The sequence below is a fragment of the Ceratotherium simum genome, chromosome X (assembly GCF_057802395.1).
Source record: "Ceratotherium simum simum isolate JZ-2026a chromosome X, ASM5780239v1, whole genome shotgun sequence".
Taxonomy (NCBI): domain Eukaryota; kingdom Metazoa; phylum Chordata; class Mammalia; order Perissodactyla; family Rhinocerotidae; genus Ceratotherium; species Ceratotherium simum.
The window spans coordinates 109,882,733-109,902,657 of NC_141940.1; the positions used below are offsets into that span (position 1 = coordinate 109,882,733).

At 38.8% G+C, this 19,925-nt stretch overlaps 1 protein-coding gene across 2 annotated transcripts in view; it reads left to right on the forward strand.

Annotated features, from left to right (window-relative positions):
* APOO (apolipoprotein O) overlaps positions 1-19,925 on the forward strand; it is a 54,417-nt gene that overhangs the window by 23,153 nt on the left and 11,339 nt on the right. The window contains exons 3-7 of one of the 2 annotated variants that reach the window (XM_004435203.3): positions 885-1,004; positions 3,576-3,630; positions 6,671-6,766; positions 12,398-12,489; positions 15,865-15,945. In XM_004435203.3, the coding sequence (XP_004435260.1) occupies positions 885-1,004; positions 3,576-3,630; positions 6,671-6,766; positions 12,398-12,489; positions 15,865-15,945 (444 nt within the window). The remainder of the gene's footprint in view (positions 1-884; positions 1,005-3,575; positions 3,631-6,670; positions 6,767-12,397; positions 12,490-15,864; positions 15,946-19,925) is intronic. The other variant, XM_087427253.1, reaches the window with a different exon arrangement.

Sequence of the window (19,925 nt, forward strand, 5' to 3'; positions counted from 1 at the left end):
GTAGATTGTAAGCACAACTCGCTTCTAAGTGATCTGCCTGATTCTAGACTGCTTAGCAAGCCAGGAAAACATTCATATTTTTCCTTGTCTAAGAAATTAAAGACCTGAGCTCATTCGGCTTCTTGGCTAGATTAGAGGCTCATAAGTAGATGCCTAATAAATACTAAATAAATAAAACAAGAAATCTCTCCATTGTTAACATTCTTTTTTGTCCGGACTGCCCACTGGTTATTTTGGATATTTGGTTTCTGTTGACTTTGAGTAAAGTGACATAAAGATCTACCTTCAGTCATGAGTGGGATTACCTGAATGGTGTTTACATAAAAGCTAATTAGCTTATCTTTTGCCCTTTACTCTCTTCTTCTCAGGCCTTGAGACAGTGGCATTTTTGAGTGTGAAGAGGGAGCCAGTAGTGGCTGTGAAAAGTTGCTTCTCTGGGTGGGGAACAAACTTGCTATCTTGCTTTGATTAGCACCAGACTGATCGTTTGAACTAAGTAACGTGTTCTTCAGTTACTCTCAAGCTTTTTTTTTTTTTTTTACCCCCACTCCCACCCACTCTTTAGAGTAATAGAACCTTTTTCCGAAGTCAATCTAAGGTAGAATACCAAATAACAGTGTATAAAATGGATAAAGGGTGCTGCTTTGTCTGCTATCAGTAGGGGAGGAGGATTAGACACCTTAGCCCCGCCCTCTTTGCCTTGTCCTTATTCAAGTAAGGTGCAAAGATCCTCTGAAGCAAGATTCAGGGTGCACATAACTCTTCGAGTCACTGCAGCTCATGAATTATTTAGAAATATGCTTACAAATTTAATAATTGATTAGGTTATCTCATTACTGTATACACTTTTTAATTTCTTTTTGTTTTGTTGTTAATGTATGCAGCTTTCACTCTACTCTGTTCCTGAGGGTCAATCTAAATATGTGGAAGAGCCAAGGACCCAACTTGAAGAAAGCATCTCACATCTCCGACATTATTGCAAGCCATATACAAGTTGGTGTCAGGTACAGCTGTTCTGGAAATGGAGTAAACACGTTTCTGTTTAGAGTCAATAGTAAAAAGTTTGTATTGGCTGCATGTTTTCAGAAAAAGGCACGATAAAAGGGCCCCAACTTAAGAGTGCCCCACTTACAAATGTGCATCAGTGCCATCTCTGAGGGGGAGCAGAGAGCCTTAGCTTCCTGGTGGCAGCTGTTGCCAAACCTGCAGAGAGAATTTCCCTCCCACTGGGCAGCGTGTGGCACCTTGACTGGAGAGCGGAGGGCTGGTGGTCCCTATCTTGTTGGTCACAGCTATGAAAACATTATCGTCTAAGAGGGGAGGATATGGGGCTGGAACTCTAGTAGAAGAAAAAGGTTACAATGTAAACATTTATATCAAAATTGGGAAGTTTTTCTCCCCCCAGAGAATCTACAAATCAGTATCACTTTAAACAGGAATGGCTACAGAGCATTTTGAATGCTATAATAGGAGGATAGATATCTAGAAAAGGGTGGAATTACATATTTGAGTACTGAACTATTTGCCCCAGTGATCAGAGAACTATGTATACAGATTGGCTTCTGGCACTGCTCAGGTTTTAGATCAGGCATTTGTCATTATGTTTATGAAAACATTTCTGTGATTTTTAACATCTGAAACTGAAGTTTACAATCTACAGAATGCTTTCATATGTATACATATATTTGCTGTACTTGATTTTGTAAATTGATGACAAATTAGTAAAAAGTATGTAGATATGTGTGATATGATCTAGATTTACTTGAGATTTACAAGCTCAATTTTCATCTAGAACTCGTTTTAAAATTTTTAATTTCCACTGTCTATGCCAGTGCTGAACTTTTGTTCACCAATTTAGAAAGAAAATAGTAAGCATAGACTCTATCAACAATATAAATTAGGCCATTATACTTAAGTATCATAACCATATTATTGGGTTATGACATACGTAAAGACTTTATGCATAATATGTTGTAAAATGCTTAGACTTTATTCTCTTCTTTTAGAAGATTTTCAGACCATCTGCTGATGGTGAAGATAAGGGCAGCAAATTTGTGCAAATGTTTTTGTATCACGTAGGCATGACTACTGTTAGTTCTCTTTTTTTTTTTTTTGCTGGGAAAGATTCACCCTGAGCCAGCATCTGTTGCCAATCTTGCCTCCTTTATTTCCCCCTCTCCAAAGCCCCAGTGCATAGTTATATATTCTAGTTGTAAGTCCTTCCAGTTCTTCTATGTGAGCCGCCGCCACAGCGCACCTCCTGACAGAAGGGTGGTGTGGTTCCGTGCCCAGGAACCAAACCTGGGCTGCTGAAGCGGAGTGCGCTGAACTTTAACCACTAGGCCATCAGGACTGGCTCTTTTTTTTTGATCATAAAAGTGCTTTGTCTCTTTACCTTTTAACCTAAGGTTGCTTTTTGTTTTTTACTTTTTCGTTTGTGCATGATACTTAGTGCAGCAAAATACCTCTCTAGATGATAAAATAGTTATCAACATGTTTATTTGCACTACTTGTAAATAAAAAAGCTTTTTTGTGATTATAATGGTTTTATTTTCCTATAGAATGAAGTCTTCATGAATAGAAATGTTTCTAATTCCTGGCTCCTTTCTCAGGCCAACAATTCTAGCCCCTTTCTTCAAGAACTAATTTAATTTTTCTTCATAGTAAAAAGATTATGCTAGCAAAAGAAGTGGGGCATCACTCTAGATGTTGATCTGTAGTTTGTCTTTTTTTTTATGGGCAGAAAAAGCCAATAATGGATTTTAATGAAGTGATATTCAGTTTTTTTGTGTTCTTTATGTCCTCCCCCAAATTCAGCATTTATTATTTAAGGCCGTTTAACAGTATTAGGATAACTTGTTCTGACTTGAACTGAATTAAATAAAACAAATCCTTTTCCAAGTGGCAGCTGGTTCTGATACCTTCTGATTCCCACATATCTCCTTTGGCATCTTCACTGTAGACTTTTTGAAGGTGGGTACCTTCTAGCTGGTCCCTTGTTTTCTTTAGGATCATCTGATATTCATGTACAAAACCTTTTTATCATTGTTGTTGTTAAGAGAATGTTAACACTTTATTTGCTTCAGGATTGGATAAGTGGATATAGACTCCTTTGTCCCATTAAAGCTGGTCGTTCCTGCTTTAAATGGGCAGTTTTCAGATGTAGGCTCTAAAATCATGGCAAATCAGGAAGTAGACTTACTATGAAAGACAGATTTAATCTCACAGGGAAAGGATGGCCACTTTAATTATCAAGGGGATTGATTTTTGTCCGTTCCCTTCAATTTTAATAGAATGAAAAGGCTGGGTTGTTGAAACCACTCTACTTGAAATCTTTGCTTCCTGCAGCAATAATAAGCCATTCTGCTGAGCAATTTGTGGCGAAGGGGAAATTACAAAAGAAAAAAAGAACACAAAAAAACCCAGATAGACACTATATCCCTTTGTTCAAAAGGTGTTAATAACATGATAGTTATTCAGTAACGACAGGTAATTATTCAGTAACAACAAATATATTTATTGTTAACTTTCTAATCAGCAAATCCTACTTATTCATTTTCTTTTCACTTTTTTAGGAAATGTACTCCCAAACTAAGCCCAAGATGCAAAGTTTGGTTCAGTGGGGGTTAGGTAAGTTGATTTTTAATTAGGCATAATCAGTTTCTTCATTAACATTGGACTCTTTAACCGGGATTCCATGGATGGGCTCCAGGAGATCTGTGAATTCCTTAAAATTGTATGCAGAATTTTAGAGCTATGTGGATTTTTCTGGAAAGAGAATCTGTTGTTTTCATCAGATTTCAGAGGACTAGTGTCCCCAAACGCTCAGGTGAGTCTCTTCAAGATTATTAGGATTGTTGGGATAGCAAGTGTAGATACATGGGATTTTTTTTCTTTAAATCTATTTCCAGGTGCAATGTCCATCCCTAACTCACACTAACCCACACTAACTCATCAGTAGGTTTTAATAATCAGGATAGCTCATTTGCACGGCTATTAATACATGTTATAGAAGTTTAGAAGCAGGAGGGAACTGGGCTGGTATAACTATGAAAGACCTTATTACATAATTAGTAGTGTTCTTACATTTTTTTCATTTGGTTTTTATTGTCCTTGGTGTGTTTTTTCTCATCCTCTTATCACCTGCACTCATAAACTGGGTTCACAGTCTATGTTCTGACTAACCTCAGTCAGGAACTAGTAAATTAATAAACATTGGTCATATTTCATTCCCCTTGTTGGGCATCTCGGCAAATCAAACTCTTGGTTTTACAAGTGTTTGTTTCTATGATGCAGTAAAATAAAAGTGAGTACAATTTATTTCTTTGTGAAGATCATCATAGTATGTTGATGTGCTGATACCCTTGAGACTAGCAGATAAATAAATAAATTTTTCATTTGAAGACAGACATATTAATAACCTATAAGTTCTTTAAATTATTCATGTATGTTAATAAGTAACATCTTAATTTTATTAATTTCATAAACACTTATTTAGTGCTTATTATGTGCCAGGTATTAGTCTAAGTGCTTTAGAAATATTAATTTATATTTTCCTCTTAACAACTCTGACGGATACTTTATTACCTTCATTTTTCACCTGAGGAAACTAAAGAACTCCTGATCTTTTATCTGTACATGTCTTTTATCTGTACATGTGTGACTGAAGGGGTCTTCATTCTCACCTCTCATTTCCCATTGATTCATAGCAGTAGGCATTATTTACAATATAAGGTTTTTTCTTCTCTTGGACTTGTAGTTACTGCAAACACTCTTAAGAAGATACATTCCATTATGAGTTGTGGTGTTGTCTGCCAAGGCAGTCAGTCCCATTTCCCAGTAGTCACAGCCAAGACGTGTTACCAGAAGCTGGGCTTTGGCTTCAGTGCAGTCTTATAGCATAATTTCTTTCCCATTTCTTTGTGATTTACTCACTTTGACTCAGCTCACCAAGGCCATTTGAGTGTCCTTCTATCAACTGCTCTGTGTGCGTGTCTAGAATTGAGAACACTGTGCTGTAGGCAAAAATAAAGGGAAGTAGAAAATTGCCTCAAATGACTCAGACAAGAAGATGGAAAGTATAAACTAGGTTAAAGGTAAAATAAGTAAAAGACCAGACAGGAACTAGTGCCAACAACACAAGCCCTATAGTAGTATTTAAAATGATCACCACATTTCCCAAATTGCCCAGGAAAAGGAAAACTGGCAAGTGTCTGGTATTATCTGGGGGAGAGAATTACTGAGTATTCCAATTAGTTCAGTTCAGCGTACATTTGTTAAGTCACCATTGTGACAGGCATTGATGGTCAAGGCTGATTAAGACAGTGGTCACAACCACTGAAGTGCGTATAATAAATTGCTCAATAGTAGCACAAATACGGAGACAGTCACAGACCGCTATCAAAGGTATAGAGGAAGGAGACTAGTTTAGTAGAGACTGGGGAGATGGGAGCAGTTGGGGAAGGAATTCTGAGATGAATCTTGAAGGAACAGAGTTAGCCACACCAAAATGTGGGAGTGGGACTTGGCTGACATTCCACACAGAGGGCGCAGCCTGATCAAGCCTTGGGGGGGTGATTCAGTGTTGCGTGTGCCAGGAACAGGAAGCAGATAGGGACTGCCGAAGGTGAGGTTGAGAGAGAGACATGAAGGCTTTTTAAGTCATGACCTAGCTGAAATCCATGTGTTAATTCATTCAGTATCAGTCAAGTCCTAACAGTGTTTTTAATAAATTACCTATTGAATGAGCATCCACTATTACCCCTGAGGGAAAATAACATAGAAGTCTAAGCAATCCACCATTAAGGAGTGTATGTTGTCCTTGAGGAGACATAAAATACACCCCTGAATAATTAAACACAAGATGCTATAGGATTAGGTGCCAAATGATGGTACAGAGAATAAGTACTTTAGAGAAAGAAGAGGGGTGTGGGCTGATGAGTATAGGAAAGGCTCCTCTGAGGAGATAGGACTTAAGCTGGCTCTTGTTTGGTGGGATTGGCTCAGTGGAGAGGAGACATCATGTGAATGAGGTCATAAGGCATGTTCAGGCATGGTAAATAGGCTCACATGTTGCATTTATTTTTATTTATTTTATCACTATCAACAGTGACTATTTCCCACATATACTTGCACTACAAGTTTCCTTTATTATCCAAAATTATTGTTCTTGAGCTCGAATAATGAATTTGAATGGCAAAGGATACTTTTTTCCCTGAGTCTAATGTGTCTGGTTCCTGAGTTTCACAGAGCAAGCAGCAAAGCTTCGGATAGCAACAGATCTATCCAAAGATTTATCCAAATCTGTTCTCTTTCTATGTTTGGATAACAAATTTGGATAGAAAAGGATCCCTGTATTTGTTTTTCTCCCCTTGCAAATAGTTGATTTAGATCTGTTGCCTTCAGGAATATGAAAGTAATCTAACATTATTGCCAGTAGGTCGTCAGACCAAAAGTGTTTGAAAATTGGATTCTTGCTATGTGAATAGTAAATCATGTTTATACGTCAGATAAGAAGAATGTGTTGAAAAGAAGGGTATTAGCAGAAAGCAAAGAATACATTATTTGAAAAGCATTTGATACTATATATCCATGTTATATATGAGATTTTTTTGTTCTGTTTTTTAATGAGCAATTTATGGAACTGTTTCCTGGTCTGATTCTATTGTAGACAGCTATGAGTATCTCCAAAATGCACCTCCTGGATTTTTTCCAAGACTTGGTGTTATTGGTTTTGCTGGTGTTGTTGGCCTCCTTTTGGCTAGAGGTAGGTGTAATTTTGTGGGTTTTTTTTTTTTAAACAGCTCATAAGGGAGAGGTAAGATATATATTTGGTTCTTGCCTTTCGTTTACATTTTCCAAATAATGAGTTGGTTCCTGAATATTGCCTTCTTAATATATAATTGATATGCTTGTTTTCTCCAGTAGATTTGATTTTAAGCATATATAGAAATTTTTAAAAAGTAAAATGAAAGAAATTGTATACTCGGTTAAAAAAAGAAATTAGTTATCTCTCATAGGCACATTTACTTGATCAAATTACTGTTGCTCTTTGGTACAGAGTGAACTTTTGTTAACCAAAGTCTGTCACACCTGAGAAACTGTGTCTAGATGTTTAATTATTAAGATCAGGATATTAATCACACTAAATAGAACAGTGACTTCATAGAGATTTTATTAATTTCTTGATGTGTCATAGCTTCAGTCAGTGATGATATAAAAACTTTTAAAATACTTAAAAGCTAACGAATGTCACCTTAAAAATATTACTACATTACACTGCTGGATTACAAAACATTTATAGGAAATAAAGAATAAAATACGTCACTATAATAAGATTAATTTGTTATGAACTACTTGAAGTTTCACTGATTGTAAAATAAATGTTTATGTTGTAAAATTCAGACTTTACAAAAATTCCTAAAATAGAAAGTTCCTGAACCCTGTAATGAGACCCCCGTAAAGGGTAGCTATAGAGACTAATTTGGTCCTGTTCCTCCAATTTGAAAATTTTTTTCTATACATGCCTTAACCATTATTTTGGAATCTGGCAAAACCCAGCACTGGTGCCACCCCCTAACCTGTGGAATGAACTCCTGTCATAGTTCCTGTGCCCTCCTCCTGTCTTGTGCAGAATATATGAGAATTAAATTTAGAGTTCATTTTTACTAATCAACTTGCAAAATAGTCGAACCAACTTTTTTTTCTAAACTTCTTTCCCCTCCTTTCTGCAAAGCTGTCCAGAAGAGCATTCCTGTCTTACTGAGATAGTGTTTGGAATTTATGAAGATCCCAAGGCCTGGGGGTTGGAATCTTGGCTACTCTTAGGGAGCTGGGAATGTAGAATCGAGTGAGATGAGCTCCCCCCGCCACCATGGTTGGAGCACGTGGGGGAGTCTTACAGCCCTACAGAAAACTCCCTGTGTGTGTCTGTGTATATTCCTACACTGTTGAGTGTTTATCCCCCGGGTATCCACTGGGGTGACCATCCTGAGGAAGATTGGGGACTGTGCTCTCCTGGGCAGAACAGCAGCATGAGGACACCCACTACTGCGGGTCCTATTCCTTTGTTTTTGTTTGCTTGTTTATTCCTCTCTCTTTTTCCTTTTTCTGGGAGGACTTGGTAATATTAAAATAATTTAAAACCTTAATTCTTTTTCAAAAAGTATACACATGCACACATAACAACAGGTCTTTTCCCATGGGTAATGGGGTAGAAGGGCCTGAGGTGAACAATGTCAGGTCACTAAACAAGATGAGTGGGATAGTAGGTATGTTTATGGGTGGCTGGAATGGTTTGCGGGCCCCTTCAGATAGATGGTCCCCTATGCTGGCAGCAGCAGGATGGGCTCTGAAGGTCCCTTCTAGTAGGATTTCTTTTTTTGTTTTTCTTTTCAGTCTAACATTTAAAAAAATTATTTTAATAAAAATTGTATGTATTTAAAGTGTACATGATGTTTTGATATACATATAGTGAAGTGATTACTACAGTCAAGCTAATTGATGATTACGACAGTCAAGCTAATTAACATATCTTCTCACATAGTTAGCTTTTTTTGTGTGTGATGAGAGTACCTGAAATCTACTCTCTTAGTAAATTTACAGTATTCAATACAGTGGTATTAACTATAGTCATCATGCTGTACATTAGATCTCTAGACTTATTTATCCTACATAACTGCAAGTTTGTACCCTTTGACCGACATCTCCTCATTTCTCCCACCCCTGGTAATCACCATTCTACTTTCTGCTTCTATGTATTTGACTTTTTTAGTCAATGTCGGTGAGATCATGCAGTTTTTTTTTCTTTCTGTGTTTGGCTTATTTCACTTAGTAAAATATCTTCCAGGTTCATCCATATTGTTGCAAATGGCAGGGTCTCCTTTTTTAAGGCTGAATAATATTCCATTGTATATAGATACCACAGTTTCTTTATCCATTCATCCGTTGACAGACACATAGATTGTTTCTGTGTTTTGGCTATTGTGATGAATGCTGCAATGAACATGGGAGTGTGGGTATCTCTTTGAGATACTGATTTCATTTCCTTTGGGTGTATACGCATAAGAGGGATTGACGAATCATATGGTAGGGTTTCTTCAGCCTATCTGCTAAGGTAGGCCACCTGAGTTGATGAGGATGGCCACGACTGTGGTAGTGACAAGAGGCTCCTCTCTGAGAAGAGAAATGAGTGGATGATCATTCAGAGGAAGTGGGCCCGGCCTGGCCACTCAAAAGTGGCAGGTGGTTGTTGCCCACTATTATTGCCTTCTGGTGGCTCCCCCAGCACTGGCAGGCAGTGGTTTCCCTCTGGCAATGCTGATAACTTACAGCCCACACCACTGGCTTCTTAGGAGTTGTGGGCATGAAGATGGGGGAGGAGGCAGGGGATTGCACTTCCTTCCTGAAGTTCTGGGGCCCCTAGCTCATTGTGTGAACCAGTAGGAGCTGGAGGCCCGAGAGATGCTGTTTATCAGCTTTCCCTAGAGGAGTGAAAAATGGCTAGTTGGCAGGTTTGCTGCCCTTCACCTGGTCCTCACCTGTGTCAGCTGCTCCGTTGCTTAGACCTTCAAGTGTGCAGGTGGAATTCCAGGGGTGTAACAGGCTTTTCTCTTCTAGAGTAATTATATCCTTTCAATCAAGGCAATAGGACAGGGAGAGAAACACTAATTTATTAATAGTCTAGGTTAATAACATTTGTATTCTCTTCTGTAACCCCAGTTCCATCTTTGGGGATTTATCTGTTTAAAGTTTAAAGCCAATAAACAGCACTTACGTTGTTCTGTGTAAGTGTTAGTAACATACGTTGCACTAGCATCTATACACATCCCCTGTCAAAAACCCCCTGCCTCTCAGGGGAGACTGTTTCTAGTGTCAAGTCCATGTGTATTCTCCTATTTTACCCTCTACCAATTCTCGCAACCTCATTCTCGGGTTTCTCCCAGTTCTCCATCCTGCTCTCTTTTCTATTGATTCCCCTTTTCCCAGGGCTCCACATCCTCTCACAGTCTGAACTGAACTTAGCACTGCTGTTGTCTTGGGATGTGGCTCCATGCTCTCCTGGGCTTGACCCCCTTTTCCTGGGTTCCATGTCGTCTTCTAGCTTTGCTCTGCCATGTTGTTGAACCACATGCTTAAGTCACTTTCAAAAAGGTCTGTGTTGACCTTTCCACAGTTCCACAGGACTTTCCAAGTCCTTGCAAATCGGAAAATTGCTTTCTGCCGTCATACCAAGTGATAGTTTGGTTGGGTGTAGAATTTGTTTTCCATCAAAACTTTGAAGGTCATGTCTTCTAGCATCTGGCATTAAAGATATGAGAGTCAGTAGCCAGTCTGAATGCTCGTTCCTTCTGAAGTGAATCATGTTTTTTTTCCTGGAAGCTTGGAGGATTGTCTCTTAATCTTCAGTGTTCTGAACTTCCATGGTGCTGTGACTACATATAGATGTTTTCATTCCTTGGTTGGGCATTTTGGTGGCTTGCAACCTTCAGCTGTAGGAAGATAATCTATCTTGTATTTCTTTGAAAATTTACTCTCAATACTTTTTCCTTCCTGAACTCATATTAATTAGCGATTGAGTCATTTAAACTGACCCTATATGTCTCTTGTATTTTCTTGATTATTTTATCCTTCTTGATTTTTTTGACTTTGGTCCTTTCCAAGAACTCGTTTTTTTGTTCTCTGAATGTTCCTTTTTCATAGAACGCTTTTTTCTTTTACTGTAGTAGCTTCTTGAATTTATTCAGTGATACTTAATAACAGGTTTAGTTTTCTTTTTAAGTTCTTCTGTTTATTATGGGGTCATTTTTTCCCTTCTTACTTGTCTTGATCTTTCTCTTTTATGTTACAGGTGTTCTTCAAAGGACTAGTGATCCTTGGCTGTCCAGTCATGTTTAAGAACAAAGCGATTAAAATACTAATAAGAACATTTTGTGCATAGATGAGGCTTGCTGGCAGGCAGGTTCTACCTCAGTGAGCTGGACAGGAATTGACCTTATATAGGAGGTGCCTACACCTGGTGCCCGTGTGAGGAAGGCTGTACTCTTGGGCACTAATACACGTGTGCACACACACACATACACACACAAGCTATCTTGATTCTCAGCAGAAAACCATGGCATTTCTTTAGAGATACCCTGCCCCCTTTTTAAAATTTGGCCTGGAGAGACTGCCTGGCCACAAGCAGTTTTGCCCTGAGATGGCATGGAGGAAAGAGAGGATCACCTGGTCCGTGCATAGGACTTGCATTTGTCCCCCTGTCTTAATCCCTGGTTGCCTAATCCTCCTCCACAGTCCCTGCCGTCTCTGGGCTGCTGGGCCCGTTCTGCTCCCTCCTCTGCTGCAGCCCCTCCCCAGGACTTAAAGGCTGTGTGTCCTCTTGCTTCCATCCACTCTCCATTTTCTGAAAATTGATTGACACTTCTTATTTGCTAATAGCACCTCTACACATTTTCTCTTCATTGTAGGTTTATTTTCTGTATTTTATTCTTTTACTGTTATTTTTATGGGGTATTAGAAAGGAGAAGAGAAGAATGCTTGTGTTTAGTATTTAAATAGGAAACTGGTTTACTTAACATAACCTTACATAAACCTTAGAAACCTGGGGCCAGCCGCGTGGCGTAGCGGTTAAGTGCGCGTGCTCCGCTGCTGGCGGCCCAGGGTTCGGATCCCGAGCGCCCACTGACGCACTGCTTGTCAGGCCATGCTGTGGTGGCAACCCATATAAAGTGGAGGAAGATGGGCACGGATGTTAGCCCAAGGCCAATCTTCCTCAGCAAAAAGAGGAGGATTGGCATGGATGTTAGCTCAGGGCTGATCTTCCTCACACACAAAAAAAAACAACAACAACCTTAGAAGCCAAAATAATGTGTGGTTTTATTTTCAAAACAATCTTTTTTTCTGCTCCCTTAGAAATGGTGGTTCTCTTGAAAACATTGTGCTGATGAAAGAAGCCAGTCACAAAGGACCACATATTATATAATTCCATTTATATGGAATGTCCCGAGTAGGCAAATCCATAGAGATAGAAGGTAGATCTGTGGTTGGTTCCCTAGGGCTGGGGGTGATGAGGGAATTGAGAGGCAACTGCTAATGGATGTGGGGTTTCTTTTTGGGGTGATGAAAATATTCTAAAATTGATTGTGGTGGTGTTCCCGCACCTCTGTGAATACACTAAAAGTCATTGAATTGTATACTTTAAATGGGTGATTTGTGTGAATTGTATCTCACTAAAGCTATGAAAATGTGGTGGTCCTTTTTGGTGCATGTGATATTATTAGGCACATTCTCTGTCAATGTAGGACCAAAGAAGTCTTATTCAGTGTTAGATATACAAGGGAAGTTGTGATGGTGAAGATAATGAATCATCTGATAGTGTCCACAACCTTTTATTTAATAGGTTCAAAAATAAAGAAGCTGGTATATCCACCTGGTTTCATGGGATTAGCTGCCTCTCTTTATTATCCACAACAAGCTATCGTATTTGTCCAGGTAAGTTAGACCCGATAAGCTAGGATGTCCCTCATTCTTGCTTATGTATGTATGAGTTTACTGCTTAATTTTATTTTGCAGCTTTTATAACACCAGACTAAAATTTGTTTGCGTGTATAGATGAACTACAGTAAATTTAAATATTTTTCTCCGCCATGGACTTCAGTTCTGGCCCTCCTTCCAATCATGTCAGTATTCAGAGGATTCACTCTAATTTGAATGTTAGTCAAAGAAAATTTAAAATACCTTTTTTTTTTGCATATTTACATGAAAATCTAGAGACTCAGATTCCAAAGCTGATAGTTATGGATCATTCTCAGTTTGGGCGTATCTGCTCACAATCTCCCCTCCCTGGAGTTGCAGGCATAGGCTGTGCTCTTGCCCTCTGTGCCTTCTCCCTCATCCTGGTGTCAGCCTTGCTTTCCTTGCTGGGACTTCGAGAAGTGCAGTCCCCTCTGCTGGGAACACCCTTCTCGGGGCTCTCAGTTGGCTGCCCCTTTATTACTCTTCAGGCCTCAGCTTGATGGCATCCTGGCAAGTAGGAGAACACACTTGCAGACAACATGGGTAAAGCTTTTGTATTAGTCTGCTCCAGCTGCTGTAACAAAGTACCACAGACTATGTACACGGAGTGTTTCTGTTAAACAACAGAAATTTATTTTCTGACAGTTCTGGAGGCTGGAAATCCAAGATCAAGGTGCCAGGTTTGGTTTCTCCTGAGGCCTCTCTCCTTGGCTTGCAGATGGCCACCTTCTCACTGTGTCCTCACATGGCCTTTTCACTGTGCGAGCACATCCTCCTAATGACACCAGTCATATTGGATTAGAGCCCCACCCTTATGACCTCATTTAATCTTAATTACCTCTTTAAAGGCCTTGTCTCCAAATACAGTGACATTGTGGGTTAGGGCTTCAACATATGAATTTTGGAGGACCCAGTTCAGTCCATAACAGCTGGACCAGCAGTTCTCACAGTGTGGTCCTTGGACCAGCAGCATCAGGATCACCTGGGAGCTTGTTAGAAATGCAAATCACAGGCCCCAACCCAGACCCAGACCTGAGTCCTCTGACTCAGACACTCTGAGGGTTAAGGGCCAGCAATCTGTGTTTTAGCAAGCCGTCCAGGGGATTTTAATGCCCATGGTGTTTGAGACCCACTGATGAAGACTAGACTCCCTCAGGGTAGTGGTGTCTGGACTTAGTGGGACACTAGACATAGAGTCCCTTGGAAAACTGTCAAGAGCAAGGCAGACTCTAGGTTTTGAGGTCCTGGAAAGCTTATGAAGACAGGAACCCAGTTGCCAGAACTGCCATATCACCCAGAAACTCAGTCGTAGAAGGAGCAGTAGTGCTGTCACCAGTTGGGCTCTGCTCTCTGGAGTCTTCGTGACAGGATTGAGTCTAGACTCCTGGATTGCGCTGCAGTGGTAGGTGGGAGTCCAGTGGCTCCAGCTGTGGAAAATTAATGGATTTGGTGGCAAAAGCCAGTAAGATCTTTCTAGCATGGGCCTGACATTGTTTATAGCAGTCCTGGAGGCATACAGTTAACATTCCTTTGCCTGCTTCAACCCCAGCTCAGGAACTGTGAATCACGTCTGCCTGCCCTGAGATCATAAAAATAAACATCATCTCAGTCTGTTATGGTTTAGATAGTAAATGGATAGTGTGGGGAGGGTGGGCTTGGCTGCTGGTTGAGAAGCATATGTGGCTGCCCCCTGAGTAGAGGTCTTTTTTATCTTATATGCCACAGCATATGTTGCAAAAGATCTTTTGTTTTCACAACCAAGATAATAGGATGCAAATCTGAGTTGTATTCTAATTTATGTTTAAAGTCAGGAGGGAGGAGTTTTGTCTTTTGTTTTGTACTTAGAGTAAGCCAGAGAAAAACAATTAACTTTATTTTCACTAAATATAAAACATTAGTGATCTGTTTGGGGTGATGAAAAAGTTCTGGAAATGGATGGATGGTGGTGATGCTTGCATAAGATTGTGAATGTACTTAATGCCACTGAATTATATACCTAAAACTGGTTAAAATGGTAAATTATATTTTCCCACAATAAAACAAAGCAAACATTAGTGAGTGAAAGAGATTTTCTGATATTGTTTGTGTCGTTTAGTTCCTATTTCCCAGTTTCAGTTTTTTTTTTTAATGAATACCCTGACCTTGGACAAGCCACTTAACCACTTACGTTCTGTTTTCTGTTCAGTAGTGTTTGGATAAAAGCACTGTAAGAAAACCCTTAAAGTGATGGTGAATGTTATTTTCCTCTCAGAAATTTAAAACACCGAGAACAGTGCCATATGGTAAATACTCGATATGTCTACTGATGGGTCCAAGGAATCATATCATATTTTAAGAACAGTTGGAGCAACCGGAAGAATATAACTTGTAAGAAACCAACATGTTGCAGTGACCACTGGATTTACTAGCACTGTGACCTTAGACAAGTCACTTGGCTTCTGACTATTCCCTTATAATCTTTGCCTACTTACCGCACAGGGTTGTTATATAAAATAGAGGTGATTCATATGAAAGTACTTTGTAAACTAAAATGCTATAGTAGATAAATTATTATAAAAATTAAGAAGAGAATAATAACTGCTTTCAGAAATTCTGAAGTACTGTCATGTGGAAGAGTAATTAACATTCTTTGTCATAAGTAGAACCAATGAATGCAAATTACTGGAAGCATTTTTTTAAAGAAAGCTCAATACTTAAAAAAAATGTTTCCAACAATTAAAGCCAGCTAGCTAAAGGTGGACAAGTGCATTTTAAGATAGTGAGCTCCCTGACCCCAAAATATTCTCTCACCCTGTGGCCTCCCTCTCAGGATGTTGTAGGAAGGATTTTGGATCAGGAGGCAAAATCCCTATAGACGCTCAAAGACTTTATGTTTTGGGGGACCTGGGAAAAATGAGAACATTTTCATTGGTTCACCTATATTTTACCTAGGCCCCTAAAATGAATGACTGATTTTCAGCTTGGCAGATGTGACTTGATTGGCTGTTATGTGCTAAATGTGATAGGTGGAAGCCTTCTTTCTGTATATGATTTTCAGGAATTTCCCATATCAGCAATAATCTCCTACCTTTTTTTCCCTTGAAATTATGAAAGTTTGAAATATACACCTGTAATTTATGGCAAATTATTTTAAACAATAACTATACACAATCAAACTATTTTTTCTTCTTATAATTCTTACTATATTTTTATTTGCTTACGTTTTATGGTTTTAATGTGTATGTTCTGCTATAGTAGTTGTCATATGCTTTAATTCAGTTCTTTTGGAAACAGGAAAAAGGAAAATGGAAAATTCTCCTCCTTACCAGTCATGTATAGAATAGCAATGGATCTTTTATATTTTGTTTCAAGGTCAGTGGGGAGAAATTATATGACTGGGGTTTACGAGGATACATAGTCGTAGAAGATTTGTGGAAGGAGAACTTTCAAAAGGTAAGAAAAATCTTTTTCATTATTTTCCTTTTGCTTTAAATATGTAGTTTCTCTAGGGTTTTATAAAATTGTTGATAACCCTGTTGCTTGATCTTGCTTTTTCTGTTTGTTTTTTGTTTCACCTCTAGCTCAGATTCTCTGGTGGCCTTTACTGGAGGAGGAATAGAACTTCTGTGCATTTGGTTGTTATCAGGAGGGCTGAATATGTGGTGACCATAAAATGCATTCCACTGCAGTCTTAGACCATAATTTCCACTGTATTATAATTTGCTCAAAGTATAGCATATAATCTGAAAGTTTTATCAAAACTGGATTCAAAGGGAACATACAATGCTCCCAGGCAAAAGACAACCAAGACTCCTCTTGCTAGTACACTTATCATAAGCTCCATTCTTTCCTTTATCAGTACTGCATCTGTTCATCCCCTAGCCTTCTTGGCCCAGTTAAAGACGTGAACCATGGCATGTTAGGGAGCAGCCACCAGCTATAGGCCACATTCTCTGTGCTGACTAGTGGACAAGCGACAGAGAGAGGAGATTGTGTAATTGTAAGGAGATGTCATCTTTCATATCTTCTCATAGCCACATAGCTGACTGGATGTTGCCCATGTTTGCTGGAACATTCTCTCTTTCCTCTGATAAGGAAGAATGAGTACAGAACAAGGCATCAGGTCTCCTCCAAGCACTCACAGGCACAGCTTGCTAAGGAAGAATTAGGGTTCTTATATTAACACCTTCTACATCATAGATTGAAGGAAGTTCGTTTTGACTCCTGTCGTCTCAAATCAAAATACTCTTAAAAAATATAAATATCTCAAAATTAAAATCAAGAATTTTGAACTATAATTTGGAAGTAACATTGTAGAATAAATTATAAGCCCTCCTCATTATTTACATAAATAATCTTTCAGTGAAATCTCGACTAATTTTTGTACTGGTGGTTTCTAAAGCAATTAGTTTCTATCGAGCCTGCTTAAACTAGCTCTTGAGTAGGAAGTTCTGTATTAATATCAAGTGCCCTTTGGCAATCCCTTTTAAAGAATAAACACTCATAGTTTTATTTTCATTTCTCTGACATTTTCTTTGGAAGCTTTCTTTCCTGTTTTAAAAAATCCCTTAAGTCCACACTGAATTTTATATGGGAAAGGAAATAGAATGTCAGGAAAGCTATACACAGCTCTAGAAAGAAATGTGGAAAGTGAAACTCAGCCTCAGTTCTGAGTGCTCACTGTGGTGTCAGTGCAGACCAATGCACACGAAAGCCATGGGGGGTCCCCTGGGAGCCTCTGAGTGCTCACTGTGGTGTTGGGCAGACGCCTGCACACCAAAGCCAAGGGGGTCCCCCGGAGCCTCTCACTTGGAAATAGCTTTCTCTGCTCTGAGAATTCAGCCCAGTACAGAAGCAACGGGGCTGTGGTTAGAATGCAAGTTAAACAGGCCAGCGTTTTATGGTAATTTGAGAACATTAGATATTAAATCTGCTCAAATTTATATGCGAGTCTTTAGGGAGTGAGATAGTAAAGATGTCTAGCTCATGGTTGGTCTGCATTTCTTTCTCCAGTCTTCTATGTCCTTGCTCTCTTCAGAGTCATTGAGAACTTAGTGTTCTTCCATTTGTTTACTCTCAAGGCATAATTTTCCTGACAGCTGTCTGTTCTCAATAGAAGGTAATAAAATTGATGTTGACTACATAAACATTTAGCACAAGTTTTAAATGAAAAATAGCAGAAGGCCCTATTAATTCAAGATATGATATACTTAGATTTCAGGAATTATTTGATAGTGAAATGCCATCATTTTTTGTTGATTCCCCTACCCCCTTCTTGTTGGATTTTTTGAGTTTCAGCAGGTTTTTTTGCTTTTGTTTTGTTAATGAGAACAAAGATTTAAGCTGCCCTGGAACAGGAATCTTTTGCAGCCCAAGAGCTGTCTGTTTAAAGGGAATTGGAGGCCACTTCATGGAGGAGATTTTTGTTTGTTTCTTAGCTTGTTTGGAAATTGGTTTTCAAGTCAAGCTTCAATTACCAGTCTCAATTAAGTGCAATCTAGTTCATGATTGTTTGTATGATAATGATGTAACAGATGTACATGGTTTTGGTTGGTTGTAAATAGTCAAAGAAATTTGTGGACTTTGTGTTTAAAACTGGGCCCTGAAATTTTAAGTGGTGTGAATGATGGCTCAGTTCTCAATTATATTATGTCCTATGGAGCTGTATTACTCTCAAAGACCCTAAATAAGCCTGGGGCATTTTTCTGCTCTGCTACATCCCTTTTCGGAATTAATTCTACATGTTTGCACTGAGTCTTCTACCAATAAAATTTGGATGAAGTGATCTTTCAGTCTGTCATTGTCATTGGTCAGTTAAGAGGAAGTTATCTGCTTCAGCTAAAATGAACTCTTTGTCAGAACTGTGAAGCAAAGATAGATGTGTCCAGAAATATTGTCATCATAGTATGGTCTAGGGTTTGGGTTTTTTTGAGATAAAAGAACAGATTATACACACACAGTTTAAAATCCAACAATATGGGCCGGCCCCGTGGCTTAGCGGTTAAGTGCATGCGCTCTGCTACTGGCGGCCCAGGTTCGGATCCCGGGCGCGCACCGACGCACAGCTTCTCCGGCCATGCTGAGGCTGTGTCCAACATACAGCAACTAGAAGGATGTGCAACTATGGCATACAACTATCTACTGGGACTTTGGGGAAAAAAAGGAGGAGGATTGGCAATAGATGTTAGCTTAGAGCCGATCTTCCTCAGCAAAGAAAGAGGAGGATTAGCATGGATGTTAGCTCAGGGCTGATCTTCCTCACACACAAAAAAAAATCCAACAATATAAGGACCAACCAACCATTCACCTTTAAAAATAGGAAATTACCAATGCCTTCCAAGGTCTCCATGGGCCCCTCCATCTTGAGACCCAGAGAGAACCACTATCCAGAATTTTGTGTTTTTCATTCCCTAACTTTTCTTGTAGTTTAACCACATACATATGTATTCTAGACCATTGTAGTTGAGCTTGCCTGTTTTTTGCCTTTATAGTATAAATATATCAAATATATATAAATAAATATATAGAGTTTATCTAGATGGAGTCTTACTATATTTATTGTTTTGTTCCCTTAACATTATATTTATGGGCTATGTATGGCTGTAGTTTAAGTCATTTTCACTGCTGTAGAATATTTCTTTGTGGGAAAATACTTGTGTTGATGGCTAGTTGGGTGATTTTCAGTATATTGTTGTTGCACACAAAGCTGTGAGCATTTTTGTACATGTGTCTTGGTTAATTAAGAGTTTTTTTAGGCCGAGATTCCTGGTTCATAGGGTCTGCAGTATCAGTTTTACTAGAGGACGCCAAGTAGTTTTCCAAAGTGGTTGTTTCCATTTTGGCCAGTCTTTTGGCTTTAAAATAGTCTTTCATTGTAGTGTGTGTGTGTGTATATGTGTATGTGGTTTTACTTTATTCCCCAATTTTTATTTTGAAAAAATTTCAAAACTACAGAACAGTTGCAGGAATAGTACAATGAATATACCCTTCACTTAGATTCACCAATTAACATTTTGCTACATTTGCCTTGTCTATCTTTTTACACACGCGTGGGTGCTCACACACGTGTATTTTATTTTTCTGAACCATTTGAGAGTTAGTTGTAGACATCATTGCACTTTCTACCCGTATGTAATTCTTCATGTATTTCCAAAGAACATGGACATTCACTAATATGATCACAAGACCCTTATCATGCTCAGGAATATTAACATTTCATTATTTACATAAACATTACCTAATATACAGTCCATATTTAGATTTCTCCAGTTGCCCCAATAATGTGCTTTCCTTTGACAACTTTTTAATTTATTTTATTTTTTTTTTGTAGCTGAGTGAATTATTATAAGGCAACACTCTTGTAACCATCAGCTAGGACAAAAAACTAGAACTTTGCCAGTAACTCCAGAAGCCCCTCCATGTAGCCTAGCCCA